Genomic DNA, 19,952 nt, shown 5'->3' with positions numbered 1-19,952 from the left:
AAACCACTTTCAGTACTGATTTTTTTTGGTAATACATGAACTTTCAGACTTTCACACCACTGGAAGTAGAAAAATTCAGAAGACTTAATAAAATTAAAGTATGCTAATCTCCCTTAAAGTATAATTATTTTTCTTATAAACCAATAAAATGAAACTCCATCTTCTACATTTAGGTGCCTACATCATCTGTGTAATAGATGACAGCACCTCTACTGCCATCAGCTGGATATGCAGATATTAGAGCAAGCAGAATTCAGGTGAGTTGTCTAACTGCGTATTATCCAGCATCCCTTCACGTGATATAGGTTATCAGACACCTATACACAACTGGCAGTTATGACTTGTCATTTACAGGAGACTTGCAGAGATTTGACATCACTGGCGTAAGTGGAACCCGGTGGGATGAGATTTGTGACTGGAGTGCCCTGATGGACAGTTACAGGCTCTTCAGGAGGGATAGGCAGGGCAGAAGAGGCAGAGGGGCGGCACTGTATGTAATGGAGGGGTTAGAGTGTATGGAGCTCACAGCTGGCAATGGTACCATTGAGAGCCTCTGGGTAAGAATCAAGGGGCAAACAAATAATGCAGATGTCATTGTGGGAGTCTGCTACAGACCTACCAGCCAGGACAATGACACCAACAAATTATTCTTTGAGGAACGAAGAGACACTTCCAAGTCAACTGCCCTTGTCCTTATGGGGGACTTCAACTTGCCAGAAAGTAACTGGGAGCATCACACAGCTGGTACAACCCAGGTCAGAAGATTCCTAAAAAACCTGAATGACAACTTTATGGAACAGGTCCTAAGAGAGCCATCTTGGAAACATGCCCTCCTTGATCTGTTGCTTGTCAACAGAGTGGATCTTGTGAGCAAAGTGGAGATTGGTGGCCATCTCGGCCACAGCGACCATGAAAGGATCGAGTTTAAAATCTCTGTTGACAGGAGGAAAAGTGTCAGCAAAATCTCAACTCTGACATGAGGAGAGCAGACCTCAGGCTGCTCAGGGAATTAGTAAGTAAGGTCACCCAGGAAAATGTTTTTCCAGGTGCTGGGGTCCGTCAGTGCTGGTCACTTTTCAAACATCACCTCCTAAGGACACAGGAGCAGGCAATTCCAAAATGTCAGAAGTCAAGCAGGCAAGACAGAGGGCCAGCTTGGCTGAGCAGGGATCTTCTCTTGGAAATACAGCAAAAAGGAAGGTGTAAGCCCAGTGGAAGTAAGGTCAAGTGACATGGTAAGAATTCAGAGACGCTGCTTGCTGCTGTAGGGAGAACATTTGTGCAGCCAAAGCTCAACTGGAGTTGAAGCTGGCATCAGACAAAGCATCACCAGCTGGTCGAGGGAGGGGATTGTTCCACTTCACTCTGCACTGATGTGGCCTCACCTTGGATATTGTGTTCAGTCTTGGCACCACAACATAAGAAAAATATTAAGCTATTAGAGTGTCCAAAGGAGGGCAACAAAGACTGGATCACACTCTCAAGCACATGATGTGACTCTTGAGGATGGTCCTGTGCAGGGCTAAGGGTTGGACTAGTTGATCCTTGTGGGTCCCTTCCAACTCAGCATATTCTATGATTCTGTGATTCTGAGCTTTGTGAAGCAGCTGAGGCCAAGTCAGATGCCCTGTGGCTTCTTAAATGGCACTGGGCACTTCTATGAAGCAATTTAATTGATCACAGTGAAAACTAGAGAGCTATTGTGTCCATTGAAAAGTAGATATCTATAACTGGTCAAGTGAATAGCTGTCTATAAAGCAGATGTCTGTATAGACACCCATATGGCAGGTGCTTTAATTTGCAAGCCCCAAGGTAGATGCAGTCTCATATAAATTAAGCTTCTTGAATAGATGTAAAGATAGAAATCTAGAAACAATTATAATGCAGAATGTGTTAGCATGGCTTTTGCCATGGTTCAACAGATGTTATGATAAACTTTTTGATTATACAGAGCTTATTGTACTATATTCTGAATCAATACAAGTAATGACTTTTTGTTCAAAAAAGAATTTACTACAGAAAGATCACAAACAAATTATGCCAACTCAAAGTCTGACCCATATTAATCTGAAATTACTTGAAAACTTGAAAAACTAGGATTACTATAACCAAGCATTTTTTTCACAATGCTTTTTAACATCTGTCTGCTGTAATTAATCCATACATTTAACTCACTGAAGCTTAAGAATTCTTCTAAAGCAACAGAAAATCAGGAAATCAGTCACATCATTTCACCTAGACACTGCATTAAACCGAAAAGATTCACAGTCTGAAATTTTGGCCCTACTTTTTTATTTATGTTTATGGAATGTCTTTCTTTTGATACAAAATTTGGTCAAACTGGAAGACAGGACAGTTGCAGAAAAGAAAACAATGGAACAGAAATAATTGAAATTGTTAATACTTAAGAACTAGAGTTTACTTACTATTGACATCAGTGTTAGTACGTAGTGCTGTAAATTCTGCCCGTGGTGACGAACCATTTTGACATCAGCTGTAACCATCACTTCTACGTATCTTGGATAGGAGAGAAAACGTTTTTTCCTGGAATGTGGATTGCCACCATCCTCTATAGAGAGGTTATTTAAAGCATACTTTAAACCGAGAGACTTCTGTAAAACACTGCTCTCTTCATTTAAACTGCTGAAGGTTGAACGCAATAAAGCGCTCTTCTTCAACTCTTTATCTGCAAAGTAAAAAAGATTTGCTGTTAAATGCAGTTTCTAAACCTAGAGGCAGAGACCTTCCCAAAATAGACAAAGCAAACTTATATTTATGATCTTATTTCCAAGAGAAACAGTGCAAGAACTAAAAAAAAAAATAAAATATGAAACAGAAGACTGTAATAGGAACATCAAATTAGATGTCTTGTACATTTTCATACAGTACTATCATAAATGGATTCTTTGTTAAAAATTAGTTATAAGGCAGGAGTATTCTGAAGTTCCTAGAATGCAGTATAATCCAAACAGGCAGGCTGGAAGGAGAAAAGCACTACAATTTAAGCAGTACAACAAAGGAAGCAAGTTAATTAAACAAAACATATTTTTACACACAGACTTTTGGCACCAATGGAACGAATCAAAACAAACTAGGCCCAACTCCAGAATTCAAGTCCCTACTGACTTTTAAATTTATGTAACATATTTAAATAAATATGGAGTTTACTTCATAAGCAAGTACCCATCAAAAACTGTCAGTGACTTCCTTGACAACTTTGGAAATATTCATCATGTAGGATCAGGTTCTAAAGGAAATATACAAACTAAGTACTGTAATACTTCCAATAACACTGTATAGTCCAGCCACCAGAGGCTTCTGATGCCTGACACATAAAATCCATGCATTTTTCAGAATCACCTCAGCAACAGCTCACATAAAAATACTTAACTGAGAAGCATACCTGAATTCTCACTACTCTTCAGAAACTACACAGTTAACTAGACACTTTAGCCCCCTCCAAACAAATCTCCACTGTCTTTCTGGAAGCTAGATTTCCTTCTTAAAAAGTAGCTGCCAAAGAACATCTCAGTGTCCTGAATAGGCTGAAGCCCTCCCTCTAGAAATCCAAGGTAGAAGTTTTGTTGACTCCATTCCTTACTTCACAAAGAATCAAAAACTCAATCTCATGGTCGCTATGCCCAAGGCAGCCTCTGACCACCCCATCTCTCATCAGCCCTTCTCTGTTCATAAACAACAGGTCTAGGAGGACATCACCCCTGGTGGGCTCACTTACCTGCTGTGTCAGGAAGTTATCTTCCACACACTTCAGGAACGTCCTAGACTGCCTCCTCTCCACTGTGTTGAGTTTCTGTTTCATGAAATGTCAGCCAGCAGCTTATAGAGTACTTTATCTGCCTCTTCATCCTGATTGGGTGATCTACAACAGACTTTCACCAGGATTTCTGCCCTGTTAGTCTTCCCCCTGATTCTTACTCAGGCACTCAACCTTATCATTATTATCCTTGAGCTCTATATAGTCAAAACACTCCCTAATGTACAGAGCCAGGCCACTGCTTCTCCTTCCTCACCTGTCCTTTCTGAAGAGCTTGTAGTCATCCATGGTAACACTCCAGTTATGTAAGTCATCTCACCATGTTTCCGTGATGGTGACTACATGGCTTTCCTGTTGCACAAAGGTCCTCCTATTGGTTTCCCATACTCTATGCACTGGTGTAGATGCACTTCAGCTGGGCTATTGATTCCACCCCCAGCACTTGCATGACATCCCCAGGCTCATCTCTAGTGAGCCTGGTCTTACTGCCTTCCCCCTTTAAACCTAGTTTAAATCCCTCTCAGTCAGGCCTGCCAACTCACGGGCTAGAATCCTTCTCCCCTTTTAGACAGGTGAACCTCATCTGTCTCCAGCCTGGTGCCAGGCAAATCACCCCATGATCGAAAAAAGCCAAAATTCCAAGGATGGCACCAGTCTTTGAGCCAGTTGTTCATCAGGCGGGTACTCCTGTTCCTTTCAAAGTTCTTCCCTGCCACTGAAGTGAGGGGGAAAAACACCACCTGGGATCCTGTCCCTTCAGCTAGTTGTCCCAGTGCCCTCAAGTGCTTTTTGATTGCCCTAGGACTTCTCAACCTCATCACTACCAACCTGGAAACCAGAAGCAGGTAATAATCAGAGGGCCATGATTATAATTAACCTATATACTGTGAATCTGTGACAGTACAACCATTCACTTGTCACATATCCTAATAATATGCTTGTAAATTACTCCACTCTATTTTAAATACAACTAAATATTATTAAAATGTAGCATGAATAAATTATTAAAATACTCATAAAGACAAAACTCTACATTAATGGGTAATATTAGATACTTCCATTATTAAGGAAGACAGATGCCCTGTACTATCTGTTAGACTTACAATAAGTTCATTATCTTTTGTGAATATAAGCAACAACTTCCATGGATCTACTCTTACATCTACATTGTCCCATATGTAAACACTGAAAAATCAAACCCACAGAGAAGTTCTTGCAATATCATGATTTCTTTTTTTATATGTACATTCTGTCCTACTTTTGAATTAGCCACTGACACAAAACAAAAGGGAGACCTGCCAAGCCCACGTGAAAAAAATATGCAGGTTCAAATGGAACAATCTGGAGAAATATTACTTACAACATTAAATCTTGCCACTTTTAAAAAAAAAAAATCTGACATTTGAAAAAGTCACAATGAAATTTAAAGTATGACTATACCTGAAACTTCACAAGGTTTATGAGATTTCTGGTACTTTTTTTTAAGTTCTTCATGTCTGTATATTAGATGTGGTTTGTTATGTTCATCTTCATGTTCACCTCCATCTGCTTTCATCAGAGGTTCTAAAATGTATTCACCATCATGTGCCTTAAAGATGCCCATCTGAAAGTAAGAGAAGTAATTGATTTATTTTCCACTAAAAATACTGATATAAAAATAAATTTCATTGAAATAAAAATTATTTATGATAATATTTTGAAGTTAATGATAATACATTTACATGTGAGACAGAGGAAACCTCAGTGGGCACTGGAGATGGAAGCTGGAAGAGAATTTTGCTTTCAGAGACTTGTCCCACCAGGGTAACTCAGACTATCTTGCATATTAACAAAGGATCACAGATAATCACTATACAGAGTTAATGAAACAAAGGGGATAACAAAAATAAAGCAAAACTAGGTATAACCAAGCAGGACCAGTTGAGAACGCTGCAAAGGAGAGCAGAGGCCATCAAGAACTTCAGAATTTGAGTGCTGTCCAAATTCTGGACTGATTTGTTGCCTTCTGTCCTTAACGTAATTTATATAATATTTTTCTTCTAAAATTGAATTTTCCTCATAAATTAGAAACAATGTTAACCTGATATTCTTTTTAAAGACTTTGAAACGAGTACCAGGAATTCAAAGATGACAGTGACATTAAAGGGTTTTTCTCCTTGATTCCCCCAACACACACCCCCCCCACCCATCTCAGACACACATTAACTATGTAATGGGAACCAAAAGAACTTGATTACTAACAAAAACACATACACAAAGAAAAAGAACAAAAATTAAGCTCCTTTTCCCCAACCCCCTGCCCCATAATCCTTTTAATTATGAAATCCTAAAACAGAATTGCTTCTTTCTCACTGCACTTCTAACCAAATTTATAGTTTCCTATGGTTTAAGAACTTCACTTCAGGAGACCATGAGTAGGAAAACACGTGTAAGAATGTCATCAAATTATTTTCAGATGTTTTAGCAACTTTCTCACTTTAGTCAATTAAGCATCTCAAGAGAGTAGTTGTACTGCATCCTGGCAGATGTTTTGCCAGTTAGGCATGTTGACCAATAAGATAAGAGCAATAATCTATGTAATATGCTTTAAGAGATGAGGTGTTCATGTTAACCTTGAAACTCCAGGTTATAGAGAGAGTGGCAGAGCAGGATAAATGAGAAGGGTTTTTTTTAAAACAAGCTACTAAGTCTTTTAAAAACTGCTGCAGACTACCTTAGTGTCCAGGATACTGTACTGGAACTCTAATATCCCTTGAATTTGGGATCCTTCTAAGAAGTTATCAGTTTTCTTTGTTTAAGAGTCTATTAGGCTTCAGGCATGTGTCAGAATATCTGTAATCTTGCCTGATACATAACATTATTAAAGATACTGTAAACGCAGCACAGATGGATCCTCTGCACTACACAGCTAAATAGTATTTTCCTTTCAAGACTTTTTAAATCTAACTCATAGAGTTATAACTAACATCTAAATCTAACAGTCCTTCAAGACTGTTTAAATCTAACTCATAGAAGCACTTTTTTCATTCAGCTTCATTTAAATTCTTTGCAAGTACTCTTCATGCCAGATCCTTTTTACATTCAGTTTAGCCTTCTCACATCCAGTGTTCCCAGGACATGCAATTTGTAGAGGACAGCAGTCCGAGTGTACTGAGAACACCATGTGTCTCCTTGGAAAGGGCATCGGGAAAACAGGCATGACACAGCTTGTCAGTTAGTCCTAAGGTGCAACCTTAGGGGAAAAATGACAGGGACAGACAAGAGCATGCCACTCAGGGACAAAGCATCAATTCTTGCTGCTAAGATTCATGCTAGTGTTTATTACATACACTATTAAAGTCCCATTAAACAAAACATCATAAATTTGACCCCATATTATTGGTCAACACTAACAAGTTAATTAATTCTTTTCTCCTGACATACCATAAACCCTATTTCTAGACAACACACATTTAAAGCACGTTCTTTCAGATTTAAGTAAGAACTTTATTGCTACTGCTTTATTTCACACGTACATTTTACTTCCATCCTATTCTTTCAGATAGGTTGAGCAGATATTCTGAATTTGTTTCTTCAATGGCTTTTCCAATAAACAGACTTTTGGATTTTACAAAGAAAGGGTTTCAGCTACAACAAACACAAAGATTATGAGAATAGTAGCCCAGAACTAAAAAGGAAAGAGTTTGTACTACATTTTAAACTAAACTCAACTTCCAGAATAAAATATCAGATTTCCACTGGAAAAGATGAACTGCAAGAACACGGCTATATTATTTTTCTACACTTTCACTCTGGGAAAAAAAACAAAGGAGGTAAAACCCCCAAACACTAGGACATATGTTTTTGACTGAGGCTCCTCACTTTGAAAATTCACAATAACACACCATAAATTTACAGATCAAAAAGTTAGGACAGATAGCTGGAAGGGAAGAATCCTTTATTATGCTTCATGTCCTCACAATTGTTCTTAGTTTTTTGTTTTAAATCAAAAGATTAATACAAGACGATAAAAGAACATCTTCGAGACTGGAGAGTCCACCCTCACAAATACTTGGGATAACTATTTTAGAAAAATGGAGTCAAGCTTCCCCTCACTTGCTCAGTCAGGCCCACTGATTCTCACACAGTATCCCAGGGTCAACTGCCTGTTTAAGTATGGAAGAAATAGCTGAGAAAAATATATAAGGCAACAAGCTTTCATTCTTTCCTCAATGAATTCTCTTCTCTTCAACAACGTACAGGTAAAGAAGTAATTACTACTACTGAGCAGTAGTTAGGAAGGCCTCTCACCAGTAGACCACAACACTATCCAAGTTGAGAAGAACTCATTACGTTGTATGTGAGAAAGAGCAAAGGTTAAACATAAGGTTAAACATAAGCAGTGCTCTATCTTAAGAAAGGTATTTGATATTTGTCATTCAAAATCCAAGAAGACATTGAACTTCAAGCCACCAATTCTAATCCTTTAACTTCTCTATGAAAACTAAAAGTGGATTTTGATTAGCTATACATGGTTAGCTCCTCATTTTCCTAACACATGGGTCTACAAAAATTCAGTCACCAGCTACACTGTCTGTTTATAATCTTCTATTCATGAAAGTGATACTTCACGTGGTGCTAATTACACCAATAGAGCTATTACATCTTGGGGGCAAAAGGAAAAGGGCTATGAGATCCAAATGAAAAATACTTCTAGTAAAACAAAATAAAGTCACTTACATGTACTCAGCAACAGAGGCAGAGTGCTGAAACAGGAGCCAAAGCATTTTTAGGAAATTAAATCAGAAATTAACTGAATTTACTTATCGTCTACAGATGCCTCTGTACTGGGTTTGCATGGCCAGGTTTTGGCTGGAGCAGCCTGTTTCTGAAGGATTGCATCTCGTGGAAAAGTGACCCACAGTGCAGCAGTTTGTGAAGAACTGTTGCCCATGGGATGGACTCACGCTGACGAAGTTCATGGAGGACTGCCTCTCGTGGGAGGGACCCCACAATGGAGCAAGGGAAGGACTCCTCTCCCTGAGCAGCAGCAGGAACAATCTGTGATGAAAAGACTGTAACCCACATTCCCCATCTCCTTGAGCCACTAGGGGGAAGGAGATAGAAGTTGGAAGAAGAGAGGTGTGGGAGGAAGGTGTTTTTAAGATTTATTTTACTTCTCATTCTCCTGGTCTGATTCTGTTAGTAATAAATTTAATTAATAACCCCACTTTGAGTCTGTTTTGCCCGTGACAGTGATCAGCAAGTGATCTCTCCCAGCCCTTATCTCAACTCATGAGCCCTTCGTTATATTTTCTCTCCTCTGTCCAGTTGCAGAGGGGAGTGAGAGAGTGGCTTAAGTGGGTACCTAGTATCTAGTCATGGTCAACCCACTACAGCCTCTCAAATTATCTAACAAGAAATCTGTCTGTAACATTCTATTTCTGTTCTCAGATAAAGAGATAAAAGTAAATTTAAAAGACCTCTTCAGCAGAAGTGGAGTACAAAATTGAAAACAGTCTCTTGCACATCATAAATAAGTGGTCCAAAAAGGAGTGCTACCCAGGACTATGAATATGCATAGATTTGAGGAAATTTATGACAAAACCCACACGAGAATGATAATTTATTTTTTGGATTTAAAATACTATGGATGAGTTAAACACTTTATATTAAATCAAGGTTCAGTGGATCAACACAGCTACTCACTATATATGGTATGACTTAGTGGTTTAAAGTGGCTTAAAACTGTATAGTCTTAATCAATGTATTTGCTCTATTCCAAGAGCAATAGAAATAAATATTGCAGAAGTTACGGTTAAAGAATGCACGATGCCCATATACAAATTACATCTTTGTGTATAATAGCAACTTCATAGAATGCATGGAAAACATAAGGGATATATAGCAGGTTTCAGAAATGAGGAATTAATATGTCCAACAGCACAATTGAAAAGGTTTCATAAAAACTCTAAAAGAAAACTGAAGTTCTGGAAAACATGACTCTAAACCAGCAGACTCCCCTCCAGGTAAGCTCTATTCCCATGCTCAAGTATTTTTCACATATTCAAGGTATGGCTTCTCAACTCAAAAACCTGCAAGTAGTTTACAGCAAGAGCACTTTAATGGTCAAAGTAAATTACAAAATCCCTTCTTTTTATATTATTCTCTTCCTCTCTTCCATCCCTCCCCCTCGTGTTTATTCAAAGCTCTTGAATGATGTGAGAAGCCCTTCACCTTTTTCTTCCTGCTTCACTGTTATGTTTTCTAATTAAAGACTTAAGCAGCATAGCTTAATTAGTTCACTAAAGAAAGAAGTATTAGAGGCTATCTGATCATGGTACACTGCCAACATCCGGAAGAAGTATTTCTACTAGAAGATAATTCAGCTAGAAATACAACAAGAGCTAGTGGCTGCAAGCTAATTTCTTAAGACCAGAGCTAACATAAGAGAAATAAGAAAATAGCAATACAATCATAAATAATACACCAGCTAAGTAGCAGGAAGAAATATCTAACACCTTTTCAGAAGTGATTGAAAGCAACATTATGTTTGAAGTTCTTAGAAAGAGAATAAAATGCTAGAAGTTTGTTATAGGCAAAAACACCTTTCCTCGTAAGTTTAACTATGATCTAACTACATCTCTTTACAAATTCTGTGATGTTAAGATTTCATAAGCTGACAGTAATCACACCTTTAGCATGCTTAATCACACCTTGAAAAGAATTAATGGGGCATTCACCTAAGCTTGGAAGCATTCAGGTCTGCAAAGGCATCTAATCACTGCTTAAATAAAATTACCTATTTACAGACTGAAATTTAAGTTCCATGTAAATGCCTAAAGAGATCTTACCTATTTTTATGTTTACATCACACGTTATATAACCATAGCACTGGATCCAGTGTCCTTACTGTCCTTACTGAGTTACTTTCACTCAGGAACGAATAACGCATAGGAGAAAAGATTACTCTTGCAGGAAGTATAAAACCTGGCAACAGGTACCCTGAACATCACTTTGTAAAGCTACTCTAGGCAAGAAAGTCTGGCTGAAACCTAATGAAAACGGTATTTCAGGAGTTTCTAAATACAATTTGTAACAAAAAGAGACTGGCTAAATAGCAGAGAACTTGAGAGAATGTTACAATAACAATCTCAAAGCCAGCTGGAAAGATCAGAGGTTCACAGCAATTAACAAGATTCATTGGAGTGGAAGGAAGAGAAAGAGGCCACTTATTTATTTTTACTTTTATATACAATTCAAAGTGGACAAGTTAGACAAGTCAACTAAAAATATGCATAACAGGTTTTTTCATAGTTATATGCATGGAGATTCCATTACAGAAAGGCAGCTATTCTGCAATACCTATTGAGACTGGCAAACCAAAACGTACATATACATAAAAGGATATTTTTGTTTGTTTGCGGTTTTCTGGGGGAGGGTTGTTGGCTTTGATTTTCAGTTTTTAGAGGGGTTGGTTTTAACACAAACTATCATGAAGCTAAGTATTCCAATAGACCACAGATCTAGGCAATCCGTACTCTTAATCCGGAGGAAACTCCATCATATCATCTTGCCTTGACCATCTCAGATAATGTCAAGCAAATTTACAATTGCAACTTATCTCCATTTAAAGAGTACTTTCTAGTTTTGATGTTTTCAAGTACATGCAGAACCACCTTTTCCTCTCACTGGGAGATGAATAGTTCTATATAATCCTTTCAACCTCACAAGCACCATCAGGCAGTTATTGCTCAAGTACACACAAAGTCTGGTTAGATTTTCACCTTAGTCAGCCACACAAGCTCAAGCTACCTCGAGTACTTCTGTCAATATGTACATTCCCAGAAGGTATAACCTGTTCTCACAGGGTCTGGCTTTGCTACCATAACCTTGCCATTTTCTACATGAGGCTACATCTGAAACAGAATGAGAACTGAGACTACCACAGATACATTACCTCATGTGGAAAGCCTCTCTCTTCCAAGAGTACAAAGTTTCCCAAGATACATGATGGCTAACTATTGACTTGTTGACTGCCACCTGGGGATGGAAGTATTAATTTCAGACAAACAAACAAAAAAACGCAAATAAACCCCAACCAACTAAAAAGTGTTTGCACACCATTTCAGTAATTTAGCTCACCTAGTGAAAGCAAAGGGCCATGTGTGTTGTCCCTCTGCCCTCCCCTGACACTCCTATGACACACTCATGCACAGAACCTTCTGTGTACTTCCTGGAAGTTTAATGAACATGTGTATATGTAAATATATGTATAAACGTAAATCAAACTTCCTGTGGCTGTCCACAGCTTTCCAGCAAACTCACCTGTGTCACATACATCCAAACTATAAAGGCAGTAGTTAAGAACAGGTTGCAGCCATCAGAACCATTTATTTGGCAAACAGAATGTGCCCAAGTAGCCATAGGGAAGGAAGGCCACCAGACACAGGATGTGGGTAAAAGTCAGGCCAGTGATGGCTGAGCACCCTTGACATAAAACATTACATAAGCAGGTCCCAGTCTGTTTAAAGGACAATTCATGCAGAACCACTGGTGAACAGCAAGACACATACTCAGGTCCTACTGCTTTCAATAATGATGTTTTCTGTGACAGATCTTCAGCTGCACAATCAGCAACTCCATATATTTCCTCCATTTACAATTGCAATTACCAGCTGTATTTGCTGATCTGTGCTGGCCCATGTGAGAAGGTATAGCATCTGTGGAAGTACTTTCTGGAAAAGTAGAGCCTGGGGAAAACACACTGGAGAGGTTTCAGGTTTTTTATAACAGTTGAAGGGGGGGGAATCTAAGCTGTCTCACTATTTTATAACAAGTTGTGTGATTAATAGTGATTTTGCCAAGGCAAGCAGGCAGGCAGGCAGAAATTGACTCTGGGATACAGGATCACATTCAAGTAAATTCAAGTGTTATGATCCATTCTCAGATGTATGCGAAATATGTATAGTGACTATATGTGGGAAAACAAAGCTAAAAAAGGATGAGATAATATTATAAGATGTATTTCATTCATTCTGTGACCATCAGGGCAACACTGGGAAGACTGGAGACAAATGCAGTCATTAAAATGGACTTTTGTCGAAAAATGCTAGATCAAGTGTCACAGAAGTGGAAATGTTTAAAAACTGGTCCTAATTGTGAGAATACATACTAGGGAAAAAATAACAGGAACACAAACCAAAGTAAATGAGATGAAAATTGCCAAAGAAATTAAGTCAAGAGCAAAAGAATAAACAAACAGAAGAAAACAGGAAAAAGGAAAATCAAATGAAACAATCAAGGACAAAATTCTTAATCTAGACCTTTTGCAAGTAGGAAAGACAGAGTTCAATCTACTTCCTGGTCACTTTTTGTTCTGTTTAGATACAAAGACAACAGCCAAAAAGAAAGAACGTTGTATTTTTAACCTGCAAAGTAAAGCCTTTTACTTGAAACCACTCCATGCTGATCAGAGACAATGCACAGGATTACAATGGAAGCACAGAAATTTTTCCTGTTTTGCAGAGATTCAGGGCTGGAGTCTCATCTCGTATACCTATATGACAAGATAAACTAGAACCACTAAGTGGAAGTCCTCACATCAGCCAGTCATTAGCATTAAGACTTGGTTTGTTAAAACAAGAATTGATTGTCTTGAGTTGACATTTTCATAGGATTTTTTTCCTAGTTTATGCTGGAATCAGTACTTTAGGACAAAAACCTAAAAACCTAGCATGTGCTTTATGGATGCTCACAGGTTTATAAATGTGACCTGAATGATAAAATCCCTTTCAGATTTAGAAGGTAACTTTCTTGAACTGACAGCTTTTAAGTTAAAGCATTAAGTTACATCAAGGTAATAATATCTTTCAGTTACAAGTGTTAAAGCTGTCTTGGAAAAAACAATGTAGTTTGTTCCACTCATTGAAGTTATTAGTACTAAGAAGCACAAAACAGGGGAGCAAGTACCTGGAGTCTGTGACCTCTACTAGATCTTCACAAGAAAATAAATGCTGGCTATGCTAACACTAGCTTCTTGGGCTCTGTTTTTTGGGGTTTTATTTACCAAACACTTAAAAAAAAAAAATCACATTTCATTAAAAGAAATTCCAGGACTGCCTACTTTTCCTTAAAAGGAACCACTGTATCCACCCATAGTACCAGGCAGAATTGTTTTCAAAACCTCTCAGAAAGGTGATTCACTGACCCATATTAACAAAAAATAAACACAACCTCTTTTACTGAGGATTCTGAAGATCCTCACGTAGGTTCATACTCCTGCCATTCTCCAGACAAAAGTAAGTCTGATGTGCAGTAAAGGAGTGTTACCAAGGGGCTTCCTTGAGCTGCTAAGGAACTTGTCGCACAGACCTTGTTACACTTCAAAGCTACATTAGAACAAAGCAGTCCTGCCCTCCCTGACTGCAGAAAGCTGACAGCTAGCAATCCATGCAAGAAGAGATTCATGTGTACTTTTCTACTCTTAACTTCCACCAGTCAGTGCACGTGTGAAGTTGCTCTAAATACCACAGATGATACATCCAAAACAATGCATTTTTCCTTCTTTCTTACCTTTCCCTCTCTCACAGTAGTCATCTTTGGCACATCCTCCCAGCTCGCAATAACTGATTTTAACTATCCTCAGCATCAGTCAACATATTCCTAACCCCCAAGAAAGAACACCAAGTTTCTCAAAGGACTGAACAAACTGTTTTTGTAGCATTCATTCAGGATTTAAAAAAAAAAAAAAACCCCTTTCTGTAGATAGGGTCCTGCTAGGAATTGAAGGTGCATTCTAGTAATAAGTGGTGACAGTTCCTTTATTTTAAGACATTTTATTCACTGGTATTTGCTTGTATTTGTCAACAAACTTGCAAGTCATAATGTTCTCAAAAGTTAAATGATTTTTAAGCTTTTGGGTTTTTATCTCTTTGATTTTGCTGTCTGGCTAACATTTGAGAGCTCTCTTTAGCTCTCTACATGCATCCAGGGACATCCCCAACAGATCTTGTTTCCTGTGTTTGTACAAAGCTATAACTGACTAATGCAGTAAAAGTAAAAAATATACAGAACTTAAGAAAGTAAAGTGAAATAAAGCATGAAATCTCAAAAATTACTCTACAGATTCAAGAAATATGTCTGTATATGATCAGATGTTCAACTAGGCACCCAGGTCATCACTCCAAATGACCTTCTGCCTTTGATGGATCCCAAAGTTCCTTAATTACACACTCCCTCCTTGCAATTACTATAGACTCCCTGCTGACCTTCTAACGTCCCTGTGCCATTTGCACCCCTGAACCCAGGGCATGCTCTGAAATGTAACACAACAAAGCTGCACACAGGGTGTCAGGAGCCATTAAGCAATGCTCCATGGGTACTCTGGTTTGTCCATGCTTGTAGCGCACCAGAAAAAGGCTTAACTGAGGGTGAAAAGGCAAAGCAGAGTGGAGGGGGAGAACACACTCAACATAAGAATGCAAAAACAGAAAATATGGAACTTGAGAAGCAGGAGTGAAGCTGTGAATGAAGTAGTGCAGAACTTGGGGATAGATGCCTACAGGATAAAATGAACACAAGTACCTGGTTTCACTTCAGATGATTAAGGTGCATCTCCAGAGCAATTTTTAAAATTCCATTGCTACATTTCTTGTATATCTTTATATTTATGTTCAGGTCATTTTTTTCCTCCCTAGCTTTTACAGCATTGGTCAAATATAAGCAATTGCCTTATATATGCAAAGCTGGAAGACAAAATTGTATCTAATAGTTCAAAGCAATATTTTTTTAACTTCCATTACACTAAGCTCAAGTTCAGCATCAAGGAAAATAGATCTACAAAAAGAAGGGATTTACTTAAAATAAATATAATGCTAGACTATCAAGTCACTGGTTTCCTACTGTCTCGCTCACAATAAATAGTATCTTACCTCAGCAGCAATCCGACTTTAATGTTTGGATGTATTCATGAAGCATGGCACTGTTCAGTAAAAGAGCAGTAACTGACTGGTGCATTTTTGCAGGTACATTTGTTGAATGCACCTATGAAATTTTAAAAACCTTGAGAATAAAAACACCCTTTTGCTAATTTTTGAGGGTAGCCCCATCTTGGAGTGGGGAATGCATTCAGGGACAATGCATTCAGGGACAATGACAAGATCTCACAGGATAATTCCACTCTGCCTCTATTTCCCTCTTTTCACATCCATTCTTCTCTGAACTCCAAAAAAGTTTTCTCCCTTGGCAATCACACAATGAGTGTCACATTTGCTTTGAATCCATGAGGATGAGGAAGAACATAAGCTTGAAGGTTCTGAGTCAGGTTGGAGGACACTCGGTGTAGTTATAGGCAACCAGCTGGCTATGACCACCTCTTTGTCCCCACACAACCCCTCCCTGGGAAACTATAGGCATGTCCCACAAAAGTGCACCAGCACCCATGCAGGGCTCGGCTTCTTCTGAACACCTCACCAGCTTCATTAGTGAGGAGAAAGGAGCCATAATGCTGGGTATGCTGCATGCCCTCAAAGGCTGTGCTCGCCTGGGCAAAAGGTGAAACGAGAGCTAAGAGAAGGTCCTGGGAGCATCAGGACAGAAAGGCCTTTGCTGATGGCTTAGGCTGGGCACTTTGTCATCAGGCAATGACTGAGGACACAAAGTCCAACTGGAAGCTGCAGTGAAAGTTCACAAGGCTCATCTAGAAGAGGCAAAGGCTCAGTTTAAAAGCATTCAGGGATTTCTGAGTGGTGCAGGCTGTAATGTACCAGTGAGGGACCACGGAGGGAAGAGAGAGAAAAACGAGAAGTGAGACATTCAAACTGGTACAGAGAAGAAGAGGGTCTTGTGATGAAGAGTTTGAGAATTGCTAAATAATAGGCAGTTGAGACAACTTTTAGATGCAGTAGGTACATGTTTTTCAGAAAAATTGTTTTCAGTGCACATGGTCCCTTCAAGTAATGAAGAACAATGGTTTACAGGAATAGAATTCAAACAGGTAAAAAAGGTTAAGAAAAAAGAAAGGTTTGAAACTTCTCATTTATTCCATATAAAGTATGATACTATTCTCAATCCAATGGTATTTGAGCAACTATTAAAACATGAAACATGGAAAAAATAAAACAAAACCAACCATATTTGTGATCCCTCATCTTTCCTACTCTCTCTGTTAGTACAACAGCGTGTGTTCAGTATAGGTTTGAACTGGGTTTTGGATAACTCAGTCAATAACTAATGACAGTTGTTTGTAAAGCACGATATATAGGCAAAACTCAGATGAATACAAAATTACTGTTCTCAGATGCTCACTTCTCCAGTAATTTCCAAGGACTAGACAAAGTCTACACACCTCAACCCAAAGACAAGGTCATATATACCCAAATAACCAAGAACAAGCACAAGATAGAGGTGTCTCTCAAGTACAAGTTATGTCTGATTCTCTCTTTCATCATGTGTATCATCTTCTTTTAATACATATTAAATGCTCCTGCACACATCCAACGAACTCCATTCTATTTTCTGTAGGCTAGTAGAAAGCGACTAGAATACAAAGTTGGATGTTTTCAGGTTCCAAAAATACACCTTTACTTTCCTGAGTGACTGTAAAAAAATGGAACAACTTCAACTTAAATTCTCAGTAATATTTACAACATCCTATTTTTACAGTGTGCGTATCCCACAGACTTGCCCTCAGCATTTCAATAAATAGCGATGTGCTAGAGCACTAGATGTGAGTCTTCATGACTTCCAGGCAAAAAATTATAAAATTCAGCAACACAATACAACTGTTTTGATAGACAGTTATGTGATACTATTTCTCCATTATCAGTTTGGAAGACATAATAAATTTTATGAAGGGATAAGTAAAGAATGTATATCATTGCAGTTTTGTTTGCTCAATTCAGTTCTTAAGAAGCATTTCATAGACATACTCCCACTAAAGTTAGCAGGAAGCTTCCCACTCCCTTTTATCAGAAACATACTTAGAAAGCACTGCTCCCACTTTCTAGAATACCACATACCTCTACAGTGTTGCTGAAAGCAGAGGAAGAAAAAAGATCAACGCTAGCTCCCCTCCCATCATCTCAAGCACCATTATTCATCACTCACAATCACAGTATCTGTTAAGCTACGAACACATAACTGATGCCGACTGACAGCATCATTTTATCAAATCAATAGCTTACTGTGTTACTAAGTTATGCTTTTTCCTCTGTTATAATGCTCTTGGAGTTAGGAGTTACATCGACCAACTATATTACTGGCCAGCAACAGATCCTTTGAAAGCAGCATTTGTATATCCCACCAAAAAAGTATCATCGTGACTGCACACTGCTGATGCCAAGACATTTCATGACCAACTATTTGGAACGATGCCCAAGAATTTCCAGCTTAGCTCTCCGGCAAAGGCATCCCACTACATTTCTTTCAGGGAGAAGAATATGAATGGAGACAGGAAGCAGTGACCAACATGCTTACCAAGCCACCGCAGATGCTGAAGACAGCCACGTGCGTCTCCTGGGCATTGACATGACCGCGGTAGAAACAGTGGCGCAAATCAGGGGAGGACTGCTTCTGCGGGGCGCCGACGTGCACCACCGTGTACTCAGCAGAAACGAAGCCCGCATCAGCACTCAGGTTGAGCTGGAAGACCTGCCCGTATGCACTGAGCTGGTAATGGGTTCGGAAAGCAGCAGGCTCCAGCGGTGCCTCCAAGCTCCTTTTCCTCCTTCTGAAGTGATGCGTGTGCGGGAAAACCTCTCCAAACTCATTCACTCGGACAGGTGTGATGATCTCATAGGAGGAGAGCTGCTTCACTAAGGTCTCTGCAACAGAGCGCAGGAGGCTCAGCCTGCCGCCGCAGCACAGCAACCCCTCGCTGGCATCCGCACGGCTCCTGGCAGGGCACTCGTGGCGCCAGCCCGGGCTCCGGTGACAGGCGGGGGGCGGGGGGCTGCCGCCAGCACGCCCGGCGAGACCCCGCGGCGGCCGCCCGGCCCCACCGCCCCAGGGCCGCCCTGCTGCCACCGGGAGGCAGCTCTGCCTCCTCCCGCCCGCCGGGGACCGGGGAACGGCGGCTGCCCCGCGGGGCACGGCGCACGCCGCAAGGCCAAGACCCCCAGGGCTGTCGCCGCCTTTGTTGCCGCTCGCTTACCTTGTCCCGGGTGGAAGCGGACTCCCCATGACGCGGTGAGGAGCAGGGAGAGGGGGCACAGCAGACCCGCCAGCCGCCTCGCACCCCGCATGGCTCGCTCCGCGGCTGCCGTGCCCGCAGAGCCCCCGGGCCGCCGCTGCCTCAGTGCCTGCCGCCCGCCCGGGCCGGCCCCGCACCGCGCCGCTCCTCCATGCGCCCGCGCCCCGCCTCGTGTCCCGCCGCCCCCGCGGTCCCCGCACACGCCCGCGGAAAGCCGCACCGCGCCCGCGCTCCCGCTCTCTCTCCTCCCGCCCCTCGCCTCCGCTCCCCCAACTCCCTCTCCGCCGCCGAGGTGGGCGAGGGCGGCCCTTCTCTTCCCGTCCCTGCCTCCGCCTCCCGTGCCGCTGCCCCCGCGGCCGGCGGGGCGGCGCGGAGGTGCCCGCTACCCTCAGGCGGGGCCATCCCCGCACTCCACCGCGGGCCGGGCCCGGCCCGCCCCGGGGCACGAGCCGCCCAATGGCGGGGTAGCGCCCCCTCCCCGCCCGCCCCGGGGTGGGCAGGGCGGCCCGGGGGCTCGGCCCAATCCAGCCGGCTCCGCCCGGCGGGGCAGCCGGCGCTGCCACCTCGGAGAGCTGTCGCTTCAGCAAAAGTGTGGTCTTTTGAGAAGCCTGACAACGCCGAACTCCCCCCAGGAGCGGCAGAGGCCGCGCGGTGAAATCCAGGGGTGTCAGTGTCCCACAGGATCAGTGTCACCCACGCGCACCCACCGCCCATCACTGTCCCTTGCCCCTCAGCTCTGGGGTGAAGATGTTTCCCCACGCAGCTACGAAGGAAGGGCATCTCAAGGCAGAGCCTGACACCATGGTGTCGACAGATGGGACTTGTTTTAACTCCGGGTCCCCCATTTCGGTTGTTCTCTCTGGACAAAGTCTTCATAAGGCTGCTTGTTCCAGCATTCAGATAGCCCGGCATCCTTTGCATGGAGCTTGTGGATTATCTGCCTTACTGAAACCAGGTTGTTAGGAGGCCATACTTTTCTCCTGAAGTGAGGGAATGGGCTGATCA

General features: G+C 41.1%; 1 protein-coding gene across 2 annotated transcripts in view; it reads right to left on the bottom strand.

The window, feature by feature from the left end:
- ADAMTS20 (ADAM metallopeptidase with thrombospondin type 1 motif 20) overlaps nucleotides 1-19,380 on the bottom strand; it is a 95,298-nt gene extending 75,918 nt beyond the window's left edge. For both annotated transcript variants that reach the window (XM_051795360.1, XM_051795361.1), the window contains exons 1-4: nucleotides 18,909-19,380; nucleotides 18,233-18,579; nucleotides 5,216-5,378; nucleotides 2,427-2,686 (exon numbers count right to left, since the gene is read on the bottom strand). In XM_051795360.1, the coding sequence (XP_051651320.1) occupies nucleotides 2,427-2,686; nucleotides 5,216-5,378; nucleotides 18,233-18,579; nucleotides 18,909-18,999 (861 nt within the window). In that variant the 5' untranslated portion in view covers nucleotides 19,000-19,380. The remainder of the gene's footprint in view (nucleotides 1-2,426; nucleotides 2,687-5,215; nucleotides 5,379-18,232; nucleotides 18,580-18,908) is intronic.
- Nucleotides 19,381-19,952: the final 572 nt, after the last annotated feature.

Source organism: Manacus candei, unplaced genomic scaffold, assembly GCF_025592945.1.
Source record: "Manacus candei isolate 608988 ecotype Guabito, Panama unplaced genomic scaffold, ASM2559294v1 h1tg000043l, whole genome shotgun sequence".
Classification (NCBI taxonomy): domain Eukaryota; kingdom Metazoa; phylum Chordata; class Aves; order Passeriformes; family Pipridae; genus Manacus; species Manacus candei.
The sequence above is the reverse complement of the archived record's forward strand: the minus strand, read 5'-3'. Positions and strand labels throughout refer to the sequence as shown.